Here is a 15,424-nt window from a genome sequence, read left to right as displayed (position 1 = left end):
AGAGCACTTGCTTCACATGCAAAAGGACCAAGATCATTTTGTGGGTGAATAGATGTTTTTCCAACCTCCTCCCTGTCCACCCAGCAGTGACTGGATAGCTGGGTCTTTAGATCTCATGGAAAGTACTTTGTGATAGAAAAGCATCCTTTACAAAGGGTACAAGCAATTGCTTTTGTCCATTTCACACTATAGAAACTGGGATAACTCAAATCTGAAAGACCCAGCTGTTCAATCACTCCTGGGTGAACAAAGGGGTCAGAAAAAATAGACCAGGGTCCCGTAAAAAAAAGAGGTGATTGTGCAATTTCTGCTGTACGCTTAACATTATGGGGGGGGGGGGGGGGGGAACCCAGAATTATATTGCACTCTTATACTTCTGGGGCTCAAAAAAGACCTCTTATTCACGTCACCTTTACTTTTACACAATGGTTGAAAACCTTTCAATTTTTGACACCACCAACATTAAAATAGCCTATAATCACAGTTCTTGTATTATTAAGGAATAATGTTATGTACACAATCAAAATCAACATGTCAACTTTTCATTGACAACTTAGGACAAGAACTACTGTATTACCTCCCTATTTGACACCAGCAAAACCTCACTACATTTAAAATGAACTGTCAATAAATTGGAAATGTTCATTGTCTGAAAGACTTTACGAGGATGCTTGATTTGTGAACTGATATAAATTTGAAATGCAACAATAAATAATGGAGGGAATATTTACATCCATAGAAATGACTACAATAAATAACGTTTTTAATGATAACTTTACATTCACAGCACAGTAGACATTATACTATGGATTACTGTTTACAACATGCGATTTTCGAAACTTAAAACAGAAACAAAGTAATTTTATTTTTAAAAAAATGTTTTGAGATTTTATCCTACATTATCAAAATTGTTACACCGATTATTCATTCATCGATCTTAATCCAAATTTATCTTGGATTTTTTATTTTATTTCTACAGTTTCTAGCAAATATCAAACATTACAGTTCTTATACACAATGAAAGTGATTTGATATACAAATAAAACCTAGAAATTAGTATAAATGATTTGATATGAGTTTTATACAAATATTTTGCTGAATTTTTTCTGACATCTGAGAGAATAATAAAAATCTATATATTTTTGATTTCAGCATCTTAAAAATTTGACACAAATGCATTTGACAAATTGCGTTTGAATGCGTTTATATTATACATGAGATTTTAACAAGAGCTGTGACCCATCACCTCAAACTGGTATTAAGTCGGGGTGAACCAGATAATGATAATCTGACCTAAAGTTTAAATTAATAGAGATACAATAAGTAATATCGCTCCTCAAGAATTTATAATCTTTCCTCTTAATAAAACAAACAAACAAAAAAACAAAAAAACTGTTGGCATAAGTTTCAATTTCCTGGTTTTTAAATTTCTGTTTACAACCTCAATCATCCCGAAATAATACTGTTTTGGGGCTATGGATCACAAATGTTCATGTAAAAATGAATAATAATAAGTCATCAATTTTGAACATAAAATTTTGACACGGCAAGAATAGACCATCACCAGCAATAAATTTGGTAAAAAATTCACCACATGAAACAAATTTACAGTAGAATCCGCATAAAGTCAACACCTCTTTTGGTTCTGTTTTTTTTAAATTAAGTGTGTTCCATTCATGATGGAAAAAGTCAACCTTGCTGAATTTTAGTGAACAAATTTTTTTTGGAAAGCGGTGTTGATTTTATCAGGATTCATTCCACTGTAAGTCAATCAATCAGAACAAAAGAAATAATTTAACTTATAAAAAGAATGGGAAAAATTAATGGAAAATGTAATTCCACTAAAAACATTTTGTTCTGGATTAAACCACTGCTTTGTTAATAACAACAATATATACAAATAATAAAACACGAGGAAGAGCTGTCATTATCAAAAGGATATTAGTATTTTTACCCCATAGACGCCAAAATGTTAATGGGATGTTTCTTCTCAGCCAAAAGATGGATATAATATAGATATCTCTCATGGCACATTTCCATCTCATACCAACTGATTGCTTTTACATTCTTTGTGGGAAATACCAAATACAACAGTTACCTCTTACATTACTATAAAGAAATGGAATATTCTTATCATACTATACTACACAGTAGTAAAAAGGATTTTTTAATGGACAACAATCTGGAAAAGCATTTATCTAGTTCATTTTAGAACAGCTCAAAGAAGAGAAGAAGGACCTGCCGACTTGGACAGTGCATTGGAGACTATTGGTAGGCTATTCAGCATTACTCAGAATGATCATTAGTAAGTAGGAGGGTGCATATCAGAAGTTTCCAATTTCCAATTTAAAAATTAATCTTTTCCTTAAAAAATGTATGCAAATCGAACAATTCCTTCATAGTCAGGGCAATTCATATTTAACCAACTCTCATAAGTGCTAGACATTAAACAAAAATATGCAATCCCATTTAACAGAGATATTGTTTAGATTATCAAAATTTTCGGGGAAATCTATTACATAATACCAAATATAAGACAAGTCAAGAAGTAGAAAGCAAAGGCCTTAATTTCCATCTTCTGTAAGAAATAATCACATTGATAAGAATTCAATCAAGCTTATTGCACAGCATAAATACTCACAACCTAAAACGGAGAGGAATGTAAGCATTTTATACATTGCTTTATAAATTTATGATAGTAACAATCACTTGCTTTTTAAAGCAAACATTTTCAATGAATATCAGCTATTTTACTGAAGCCATATTTAGTGGTTGAATGACCCCATTATGTAAAAAAAAATAAAAAAGCGAAATATTGGAAAAAAAAACAAAACAAAAAAAAACTCTGTTTAACAAAAGATTAGAAGACAATGGAAAAGTTTACTCAATCAGGAATGACTGGGCAGATGGGTTGGAACAAAAATCCAGGGAGAGTTGTTGCCCTTTCTTAGTCACTGCTAGGCACTTGCCGGAGGGTGGATTGTACACGGCTGACTGGCCATTCTGATTAGAGAGGAAGGAAAAAACCTATTTTATAAAAAATGGCTCTGTAAAAGAATTTGTTGTAAAATTCGTATTTACTGAATATCAGTGATGAACTTTCCTTAATGGTGGTAGATATTAATCAAGACATATTCTTATAAGTGTAAAATCCACATAATTGAAAAGGTATGTTGTAAAAGGCAACCTTCACACTTTTTAAATCTTAGCTCGGTATAATTTTATCTAAAAGCTTTTTGTATTAAAAAAACCCAAAAAACTATCAAAATATTCATGTATTGCATTAAATTAATAATAAACAAACAAATTAAAAGGCTTACAAAAAAAAGTTTAAAAAGTACTCTTTCATAATAAAAAGGCACATGGAACTGAAGTTTATCCCAGTTTCTATAGCATTAACTGGACAATAGCTATTGCGTGCTATCCTCTATGGTAAAATACTTTCAGCCAGACGTACCAGATGTATCGGGCTACCCAATCACTGCTGGGTGAGAAGTGGGTAAGGAAAAAATCTCGACTTCACTCGGGCTGGATCTCAGTAGCTTTGTGTGTGAAGCGAGGGCTCTACTAACTGAGTTATCTGAACTAATAAAATGCAAGAAAGTAAAGTATACCCATTTGATTTGAATCCATGTTTGCATTCCACCTGGAGCACATTTCATTAAAAACACCTCCTGCTGTTTGTTCCCACGGGACTCCAAACATAAGTTATTGCTAGAGAGCTTCAACAGGTAATCATCCGTTAGAATAAATTTCTGGAAAGGACGATCATGAAAATATCAATAGGGTACAAAAGAATGAAAAGAAGAAGAAGAAGAAGAAGAAGAAGAAGAAGAAGAAGAAGAAGAAGAAGAAGAAGAAGAAGAAGAAGAAGAAGAAGAAGAAGAAGAAGAAGAAGAAGAAGAAGAAGAAGAAAAAGAAGAAGAAGAAGAAGAAGAAGCAGAAGAAAAAGAAGAAGAACAACAACAACAACAAGAACAGAAAAAGAAGAAGAACAACAACAACAAGAACAGAAAAAGAAGATGAACAAGTACCAACATAAAAAAAAGGAAGAAGAAGAAAAAGTACAAAAACAAAAAAAAAAAAAAAAAAAAAAAGAAGAAAAATCTGGAAAATCCATTACAAAAGCAATAACAACAGGTTAAAGAAGATCAAGAACAAGTAGCAGAAGGAATAGGATGTATGACATAAGTAAACCTTGGTGACAGCCCCATGCCTCGTTTCCTATCCTTTCCCGGTAATTCAAATTCCTTGAAGACAGAAACCCTTTAAGATGGGCAAGCTACATTAAAAAATTAGAATGATAATAGGCACCTGCAGGTGCAACATTATCAGTTTCAATTTTTTTATTTCCTACGTTTCCATAAGATTGGTATTTGCCACTCAGTTACTAGACAACTATGAGTTTCCATTTCTGTATCTTATTGATAAAATAAACGTTTCTAATGACATGCTTTTAAAAAAATGTTTACCATGAATTCATCATCTGACAAATGACATTCCTGTAATGACAAAAGTGTCCCTTTGGTTGGTGGAATCTTGTCTGGGGTGACACACAGCTTGGAATTACGATGTTTCAGCTGTCAGAATACAAAAATATTTACAAATGTATTGAGTCGCAAATTGTACAAATTACAATTTTGGCAACACACTGTTATTATCTAAGTCAGTTGAGCTCTTGCTTCAAAAGCAATTGGATTGATATCATCCCTGGGCACATTCGTGGTTGTTTTTTTTTGGGGTTTTTTTCTGATCCCTCTGTCCACCCAAGAGTGATTAGGTAGCTGGGTTTGTTAAATCTGTTGGTAAGCATGATAAGTCCTATCATAAGAGTGCAAGCAACTGTTTGCTTAAGGCTACTTAAATGGAAAATCCAGCTTTATAGACCTTACTTCTGGCTCTGAAAGACTACCACACTGTAATGAAAGGAAACATCTAAAATAAAATTGATTTACAATAAATTTCATAAATTTAAATATAAAATTAGTCCCTTTGAGCCATAAGGCATACACAGTTGGATCTAATCCCTGTTTCTATAGCATTAAAAAGATGAAAGCTCATGCCCGCTATCCTTTGGAGATGATGCTAATCTATCGCAAAGTATTTTTCGCCTGACCTAACAAACCCAGTGTGTGAGGAGAGTACTCCAAGAATTGGGCTCTCTTGACCCTCGACTTCTAATTAGACAAAGCTTATTTTTTTACTTGACTTACTGAATGAAAAAAAAAAAAAAAATTAATATACGCAATAGTAAGAGACATAAATAAAAAAATAAAATTGGCCTTTCGTAAACCTGACCGATACATAAAATATGTGGTGGATCATATTGATCAATAAAAACTAATATTGAATACAACTTAAAACTTGTCACATTCGTCATTTCAACACTTACTACATCAGTTACACTTTTACAACAGCAATATCCAACTTTCAATGAAAGCTGAGCTCATTTCACCTGCATTTATGAACAATACTTACAGAAGACCCATGTATTGATATCATTAAAATATCTATAATCAAAATCTACCATGCAATTGACACACCAAAAAAACAGACCCTGAACAAAATGTAACTCAGCCATCAGCAGCAACAAATTTTTACACATGAGCTTTGAGGCGACTCAAAATACCAAATTCTTAACAGATTAAACAATCGATAAAACAAATGTGATTACTACACATTTCTATAAAATGCTGAAATATGTGTAAAAATTTGAATATTTTAAAAAATGAAATGAATTTGCAAACATATTTTCAGAAAACCAAAAATACCTATATCTTTTTATAATAGCACACCGTATGCTATAATAATAAAAACACGTGATTAGAATCTGGCAAAAATCTTTGGTCATAAAAAATTTCACAACTTTAACACTGTAAAAGTTTCCAACGATTACCAGTGTCTACATTTTTTGTGACACACAATACATCAACCATGCCACTTACATAACCCTCTGCCAATGTTGTCGCTTTGGGGCGTGGAAAACGTCTGAAATAAGCACCTGGAACCTTAGCTTTCTCGCCAGGAACAATCTGAAACAGAATGACACATGTATCAATTTAACCTGTTTGCAATCATAATAAATTAAGTCAAAACTAAAGCATGCCATCTTTTACATTGTCAATCACTGCTGTAGAAGGGGGTCCTGACAGCTCAGTTGATAGAGCACTTGCACCACATGCAAAGGGACTGGGTTAGATCCCGAGTGAGTCGAGATTCTTTTTCAAACCCCCTGTCCACCAAGCAATGATTGGGTAGCTGGATCTGTTAGATTTGGTGGAAAGTACTTTGCGATGGATTGGCATCCTATCCAAAATATATATATATATATATATATGGCATATTAAAAAAATGGAATATAATGTTTACATGATTTTCAATATAGAATTTTATTCTTGCCTTTAGTTTATATTGACAGTAGCAAGCACTGGATTTTTTTTCTTCTCCTTTAATAGCTTAAAAAAAAACAAAAAAACCCCAACACTACGAGATTTAAATACGAAAACTATGCTTGTTTTTATGGTATATTTTAAAACAATTTTGTCCTCTTTCCATAAACAGTTTTTAAAATCTGGATTCCTGGAAAATTAAAGATACTTTTGTCTTTAGCAAGGAGATAAAAACAAGTTCTTTTCTTAACGACTCAAATTTATTATAAAATATAATAACATTTTTAAAAAATCATAATGTGTATAAAAATGTTTAAATTCAAAACTTCACCTGTTCTGGATGAATGTTTTCTAGAAACCACTCAAAAGATTTACATCCCAATTTTTTACGTAAGGCAATCCTGTCACTAACATCCCCAAAGTCCATGTTCCTGGCTCCAGGTCTCAGGTTAAAGAAATGTTTCTGGTGAACAACATAAACAGGTAAGGGTCAGGGTGGGAGATGGATTTTGGTGCTATATTCTCATTTGGTCACGAGAATGATATAGGTAATATGACTCATTGTCTGAAAACCTGAATTATATTGATTATTGACCAGTTGTCTAAAAGTGACTTTAAAGCCAAAATGACGAGAGATGAGAGATTTTCGTTTTTTGTCACTATCAGAGACTATATCCTTTACTCGCACTAAAAAGCATCTTAAATGTTAATCTTAGTTTCTTATTTCTCACTATAAATTCAAATTTGAGCATCCGTCATCCAACAAAGTACAATTATGAGGAGGTGAGCCATACATGTGAGTAGGATTTAATAAGTAAATGGTAATGTACAATTTTATGTAAAAAAAAAAAAATTATCAAGCAACAGATTTTTAAAAATATAGAAACATGAAAAATCTCAAGTAAAATAGATTTAAAAGTTTGTTTAAACGTTAGCATGGCAGGTGGATGACAAAGGCAATGTGGCGTTGCACTTCAACCCACAGGACCTGGATTCAAAACCAGCATTCAGCACCTCATTTACTGTGCGGCAATGTGCTCTTGTGGTATGAAACTTGCCATTAAATTGGAAGGTCCAGGGTTCAAGTCCCACTCTGGGCAGCGCATAGCTGAGACCTTGGAAAGACTCTTTACTCAAATACTCTAACAGTACTCAGGTATAAAATGAGTACCTGGTTATTTACAGCGTTGTCTCAGTCTGACAAATTGTAATATTGCATAACAGGTGTCATATCTCGTCCTATACATTAAGTGTTGCTGTTGGCTAGGGACCCTCTGTAAAGCGTTTTGAGCATGATTAGTCGATCCTATATAAAATCTCAAGGTTTTGTTTTTTTAAATCCAATAACATTTACCTCACAGCCATTTACTGCGTTCACTTTAGTTCCGACAGGTAAATTTTGCCGGACACTAGTTCATAACAGATGGCGAGTCACGGCCTGTGCCGAAAGGGAAACTGAGCAATTTTTCCTATTTTGATGATTTTTTTCTCAAGTTCAAAGTAGCGTCGTAAAGATGCTATTAGATGTTGCAATAAGATATTTTAGAGTCATAACTAGTGATTTACATACTTTTATTTGATATAATTTTAGTAGATCATTTCGGATTAGATTTTATAGGAAATAACCATAAAAATGGATCAGAAATTTTAATTACTTCAAATGATATAATCAAAAATTTCATAGTTATCTGAGTTTATACAAATAAATGAGAAATACTGCAATAATCATCAATATTCACAGAGTAGAAATATATAATTAAAGTCATTTTGTAATGAAGCATTGTTGAGATATCCGCTCACCTGTACAGCAATATCCTTTTTTGACAGCAATAAAAAAAAGCGTGATCACCGCATTGTAGGGGTTTGTTGATCAAATGATCAAAATGAACTGGTTTTAGTAATGGCAATTGACAATTATTAGGAAAAGATATGTTATATGCATTCCTTTGACGTTTGTATAGATCTAAACTATATAATAATAAGAATAATAATAATAATAATAATAAAAATAATAATAATGATGACGATCATAATTATAATAATAAGGATAATAATAAGGATAATAATAAGGATAATAATAATAATAATAATTTTTTTTTTTGTTTGTTTGTTGCTTTAGGTCTCTTCCAACACAATTGAGGTTATATGAGAGACCGCTGAAACAAAAAAAAACATGCAATCTAACAAAAATAGTACAAATGTAAATCAAAATCATAACCTAAAGATATCATAAGCTAAATTATAAATAACCAAGAACAAACAGGCAGAAGATTTACAGAAAAAAAATATCCCCTGTCAAAAATACAATCACAAACCAAAGAAGCAGGATAGGCTAGTAAAGAGAAGAAGAAACGACATCACTATCGGATCGTACACCCATGCGAACATCATAGGTATATGATTCAAGGGTGATGCTCCCATCCAACCACCCGCCTATAATAATAATAATAATAATAATAATAATAATAATAATAATAATAATAATAATAATAATAATAATAATAATAATAATAATAATAATAATGATGATGATGATGATGATGATGATGATAATAAAGATCATTTTCATAAAAATAATATAGTGGCTATCACCTAAACGCTAATTTTGATTATGACATAACCACACGGTGGTCGCCCCGTCATCGACGGTGGGTCGTTTCAATTGGAGGTGTGACGGTAGTAAACTAAAGTGAAAGATATCGAGTGTAATAAACGGCTGTGATTTACTTAATAGAACAACAATGAAAGTGGTGCCAATGTTCTTTCATTTCTTTTTCTTTTCAAATAGACCTATAAAACAAAGTGCAACATGAAACAGGGTTGCCAATTCAGGAGGCAAAAATTTACGGAACTTTTACACAAACACATAGACCAACCCCTTTGTGAGCGCTGAACTCCAGTAAAAAGAGATTATGTACTTACTTTTTCCGTTTGGCAGGTGATTGGAAAATATACTGAGGGTTAATAATATACTATACTGAATTCCATGAATATACGGAAAATTGGTTACCTTGAAGAAATCAAGAAATATATTACCTGAAACACCACATGCACAATATTTTCAAAATAGGAGAAACAGGAATGTGTGATAGTAGTGAAGGAGAAGAATACGCCCACCAGAAAAAAAAGAAGAATGAAAAAAATATTATCATAGTCAAGAGAACATTTTTTAAACTATAAAAATCATGAATAGAAGATTACTAAAAACGTAAAATAATTCATGCCATACTTTGTAGTCATCAAGCCAAACATGAGCCACTCTGGCAGCATTTCGAGTTGTAGTGTCCTCGCCATTTGGTGAAGCATAAGGTCTGAACTGACGGAAAACATGACCGATTCGTGAACATGGTACAATCTCTAGCCAACCTCCACACTGCCAAATCTGGTTTTAGCAAGAAAATGTAAAATACGAAATGTATCAATGAATTTTTGTTTCTGTAATGATACCTTCACTGGATCTTATTCTGAATATATCATGAAGAAAATGAGTTTAAATTGATCATTCCTGTTATAATAAATGTGTTTACTCTTCACTCCACATTCAACAGGATTCAGTGTTTTGACATATATATATATATATATATATATATATATATATATATATATATATATATATATATATATATATATATATATATATATATATATATATATATATAAGTATCAATCCACTATTAAGGTGACCACTGTGAAATGCACCAATTGGAGGACCAAGCATATGTCTTGTTCAAATTGATTAAACTGTTCAATCTTTGTTCAAATGAGTATAGTTTGATTCCCTACAATGATTTATGAACACAATTCTGATGCTTGATGATCACAATGGTATATAGAAAATTACTCGGTCCCCCTAATGTTTTACTAAGTGTTTCTGTAGCTTTAAGGAGACATTTGGTAAAAACATGTTTTTAGGGAGACCACATTAAAAAACCCTTTTAGGGAGCCCAGTATATGTTTATATATGTGTATACCTAAGAGTGCATTTTCAAGTGAGCTACCACCAAATTGTCTAAAATAAAGTAAGTCCTTAAGATTAAGAGCTTCATGGCCATAGTGTCGAAGCTTATCCCAGTGTGCGTAGAGTGAAGTGGCCGAGCAACGCATTTACTAACTCCTGGGAAGGTCCATCCCTCAGAAGGGGCGCTCAGGGAAATAACCTGGGACTCAAACACGGCAAAAAATATTCCCAGTTGCTCCGTGCGCCATTGTTTTTGCAGTCCCCGACCCCTTTAGAAACCTGACGACCCAGGTTAAGATCAGAGATAGAAGGGACCAGGCAGAGGAGTTTATTTGTTGTTGTTGTATACCACTGAATGGACTTGGTTTGTTTTGTTTTGTTTTTAAGGGTTTTACGGCGCTTGCAACACATTAAGGTCATATCAGCGCCAGTAAAAAGGAAGAAAATGGGATAGTAAAAAGTTCTGGAACTACAATTAGAGCACCCAAGAAAAAGTAAGGCAAAGGGGATTTGTTTCAAATAGGAAACAGTAGATTCCAAGAGCCCACTATCAAAGTACTTAGTTTGAGATCACCTAAACGTCTCATTCAGACACAAGCACAGGTCCCAACAAAGAGGGATACACTCAAATGTTTACAAAGCATAAATAATATGTAAACAAAACAATAAAGAGCATAACAGACAGATGATTTACAAGGGAAAAATATAATCTCCCAAAACTCGAACTATACATTTGACTGTTTCCCTCCCAGCCAGGTCCTGGACAAAACCAAGTAATCCCATCCCGAGACAAAGACAGAAAACAAGTTGGAAAACAGACATAGGGGGATAGAAGACGCAACGAGTACGTCCCTGCCCATTATGGGAAGTCGGGAACCCCACCCAGTGAATGGAGTTGGATGGATAGGACAGCAGATCTGATGGACACAATGAACGGCTTCAATCAACATCTCATTCACTTTAACTTGCACAATGCTTGCTTTGGTTTCGTGGTAGACAGTTCGTCTGACGCCCGAGTTGCCAGGGTTCGAATCCATATTTGTGGCGATGCAGAGTCATTGTAAAAGTCTCATTTACAGTCTCACTTGTGTTAATTGGAGTACGTTACTGAATTGTAACAACGTTGTTCGTGTCCATATAAATGTACTACCAGCTGCACGTTGAGCTCATTGTGGGTTTTATGATACATCAAGCTCGTGTAAAATTACATTTACATTTGACCGAAAAATGATACATAACGATAGAAGTCTACAAATCATATTGCAGGTTTATTTCAGTTCCAAAAGCCATCACAAACATTCATCCACTGTATCACATAAGTCTTTGGTCACCAAATAAAAGCATGAAGTTTGCTATGTGTACAGTGCAACATAAAAGGATAGAAACAGTTTTACTGATAAAACCCTCAAATGATAACAAACCAATATGTTGTTGCTGGTAAGTTGCTTAATTGCATTTGTTAAAAAGCATAAACTGTGAAGCAAAAGTGTTGAAAATCGTTTGAATAAAGTTTAATGCAAAAAAAATAATTCTTAAGCACTTTATGCCGTTCTAAGCTGTCGTTGCTGCATTTTTTTTCATTATTAATTATTATTATTCTGATTAAGGATGAGGGGATAAAGAAAGAATGAAATTAAATGCACAGAGGTGTCATTTCTTGACAGTCACCTCTAAAGATTGCAACTCTTAAAATTATCATAAAAAGAATAGTGAAATTTTACATTAGGTATCTAGAAAATGCTGAACATAAAGCTACATTGGCCAATTAAGTTAGGGTTAGTAGAAAGACTTTTTATTCTGCCATATCTGATTCTTTCAGATAGTTCTACATAGCTGCCAACTTTTCAAAAATAAAAAAAGGAACCCCCATTTGGCCCGGGATGAGGGGCGATGTGTGCCGAAGCCCCCCCCCCCCCCCTTCATCGAATCGCAACATATAAAAGTCAGCCTTTTTAATTACTATTACTAACACTAACAAGTTTGAGATGACAGAGGCTAATCCAAATGTTGCTCAATTATCGGGTTTAGTACCAGCACATTTGAATCGTTAAAATGACACTTTCCACAATGATTGTTGTTTTGTTTTTAAGGGTTTTACGGCGCTTGCAACACATTTAGGTTATATCAGCGCCAGTAAAAAGGAAGAAAATTGGATAGTAAAAAGTTCTAGAATTACAGTTGAAGCATCCAAGAGAAAGTAAGACATAGGGGAACTGGGAACAAATAGGGATCAGATGTAGATTCCAAGAGCGTATCACCAATGTACTTAGTTTGAGATCACCTATAAGTCTTATCCGGACACAAAATCCAACAAAGAGGAACACACTCAAATGCTTACATTATACATTAAAAAATAACAAATATAGTAATAATACATAACAGAGAGATGATTTACAAGGAAAAAAATATCATCTCCCAAAACAATAAATATGCATTTGACTGCTTCCCTCCCAGCTAGGACTCCGGCGAGGGCCAGGAAAAAAACAAGTAATCTCATTCCAAGACAAAGACTGAAAGCATGTTGGAAAACAGATATAAGGGGATAGAAGACACAGTGTGTACCTCCCTGCCCGCTATGGGAGCTTTCCACAATGAGATCAAAATTCAGAACGGACAATATAAAGAAAGAATTCAACTGCCTCAACTTTGATAAGGACCAATACACAAGAAGCACAATTGTAAAATAAATGAAATAACTTAAGATGGTTAGAAATGCATAACTACCAACCTGGTACATCACTTGAGAGGGCGTTTTGGGGTAAAAATTAGGTGAGTTCAGATAAAAAGTAGACGATTGCATATATGTTTTCTTTCATGCAACATAATGGTCTTTAAGTAGTATACTATAATAGTAGTTATAGTAAAATGCACCTCTAAATATTAGAGAATTCCTACTTCTTTACTTTGACAAGATAAACACACCTAAAAATGGAGTATACTTATTTTTCTTGAACCTAAACCGTTACAAAAGCTTGCTTGAAAAAAAAAAATTAAAATCAGATGAAGATGTTTTTAAAGGGATTAAATTTATATATTTCATAAATTAATAAAGGGAAATAATCATTGTCATCTTTAATCAATATAAGCAATTGATTTTCTTATTGAATACCTTCCAATCAAAAAGGTGGATTTAATTTTATTCTTAATTAAAATAATATTTGTAACAAATAGTGAAAGTATCAATACTGTCTTAGAATATTCAAAGTATATCGAGGCTAACATCCATATCCTATGCAAATCTCCAATACATTATGAAAGGTTTGAGTAAAATACAGGCGTCATATAAACGAATGGAACTTTTTTAATTGTTGAAAATCATTTATGATAGAGGCATAATTCAAATTAAAGAGCTACACAAATGGAGATTATGCTCTCACTGGACACCAATAATAATGATAATAATAATAACAACAATAGTAGTAGTAGTAATAGTAATAATAATGGATCAATAATAATAATTCATTAGGCTCACATGGCTTTTTTACCACAAATTAGTCAAAAATTACAAAATACGGATTTTGAACTAAAAATAAGCACTTACGGACTCAGGAAGTCAAATACGGAACAAATCCGTTTTTAACAGAACGGTTGGCAGCTATGGTTCTACAAAGCATTTGTCTCTCAAGCTGAGCAAATGAATGTTCATATAATATAAAAAAGGATATTGCAATGATGAACAGATTGTACTATATAAAGATAAAACGTTTTTGTAAACCCCCAAAATATGTCAATAACACTATACAATACAATGAATGTAATACAAATCAAATTCATGATTGTCATTACACCGATTGAAACGCTCTTTCCCTTCTATATTTATTTCTTTCATTAAAAATCTTTGTCTTCACCAAACTAATTAGTGTACCTTCAGGGATTCCTTTTTGTGAAAATACCCTGTGGTGTTTTAAGAACAGAATAATTTCAGACTTTCTAGGTAATGATCCCCTTGAACCATGTGCTGAAACATCTTCGACAAAGTTTTTAAAATATGACTTGACTCTATCTGTATCCTCATCTGACCATGACATGTATCTCCGATTTTTGCTTGAATTCCTCTTGGGTTCAGTTTGTTTTGAAGAACACGTAAGCTGATTTGGCACTCCTGCTTCACCATCAAATATTTCTTCTTGATTTGCAGCTGTTACTATGGATGTTCCAAAATATGCATTTGAGTCTCTATTCACTGCAGAGCCATTTGTTTCAATGTTACAATTTCCTTCCCCAGTGACCGATGCTGAGTTATCAATTTGACCCAAAAAATGACCAACTTCTGTTATTTCTCGTATTGCAAGTGGACACTGATAAATGTTTTGATTGATTGATTCACTGTGTCCCATATGTCGATAGAAGACATCTCTCTCGTGTTGTGGGACATCAAGTAAGGCAAATAATGTCGAAGCTCGGTGCCTGAATTTATCAGCTATTAACAACTGGGGTTTCTCTAAATCCTTTACTAAGGAAGTGACATATTTGATGGCAATGTAACCACTTACATGATCTTTGGATATTCCTGTATTTGGAAAAAGAAATGGGTTGTCTGAAATATCAACAGCTTTACGCTCCTGTGCAAGTTTCCTTAAAGGCTGAATTGTGTCATTGGGTATTAACACAGGGACCAACATCTTGCTTCCCTTTCCAGACTGATAGGCCAGCTTATACTTCTCAAGTAACGCTTTTTCCAGAGGATCAGTGACATGTTGTACAAGCTGGGGATCAACCCATACACCTGAATCTGCATCATTCCAGTCTTTTAACAACATCCTTGCGGGTTCTCCGCCTCTCCTCGCATTAAACATTGTAAGCCTAGCTACGATGACATTGCGAAGCCTAACAAACATATGTGAATCAAATAATTGATAATCATCCTCACAAATACGGACCATCTCTTCAGTAATAAATTGCCGTAGCTTCTTTATATCATTCTCTAATGGCATCTCTTTGGGTTTTCTCAAATTTGTTCTCTTTGCTTCACATTGAACTCTGGCTGTAAAAAAAATACTATCCCAATTATAATCCAGGACAGCTTTGAACAAATCTATCTCTGCGGATTCTTCCATTTTGTTTTGCATTATATATT

General features: G+C 33.4%; 1 protein-coding gene across 2 annotated transcripts in view; it reads right to left on the bottom strand.

The window, feature by feature from the left end:
- Positions 1-216: 216 nt before the first annotated feature.
- Positions 217-15,424, bottom strand: part of LOC144965833 (polypeptide N-acetylgalactosaminyltransferase 11-like) — a 31,026-nt gene continuing 15,818 nt past the window's right edge. The window contains exons 7-12 of one of the 2 annotated variants that reach the window (XM_078901602.1): positions 9,619-9,771; positions 6,721-6,852; positions 5,946-6,032; positions 4,473-4,580; positions 3,615-3,755; positions 217-3,003 (exon numbers count right to left, since the gene is read on the bottom strand). In XM_078901602.1, coding sequence (XP_078757728.1) covers positions 2,881-3,003; positions 3,615-3,755; positions 4,473-4,580; positions 5,946-6,032; positions 6,721-6,852; positions 9,619-9,771 — 744 coding nt within the window. In that variant the 3' untranslated portion in view covers positions 217-2,880. Of the gene's footprint in view, positions 3,004-3,375; positions 3,756-4,472; positions 4,581-5,945; positions 6,033-6,720; positions 6,853-9,618; positions 9,772-15,424 lie in introns of those variants that run through there. The other variant, XM_078901601.1, reaches the window with a different exon arrangement.

The sequence above is a fragment of the Berghia stephanieae genome, chromosome 2 (assembly GCF_034508935.2).
Source record: "Berghia stephanieae isolate SIO BIC M18660-M18661 chromosome 2, UCSD_Bste_1.3, whole genome shotgun sequence".
NCBI classification, from domain to species: Eukaryota; Metazoa; Mollusca; class Gastropoda; order Nudibranchia; family Aeolidiidae; genus Berghia; species Berghia stephanieae.
The sequence above is the reverse complement of the archived record's forward strand: the minus strand, read 5'-3'. Positions and strand labels throughout refer to the sequence as shown.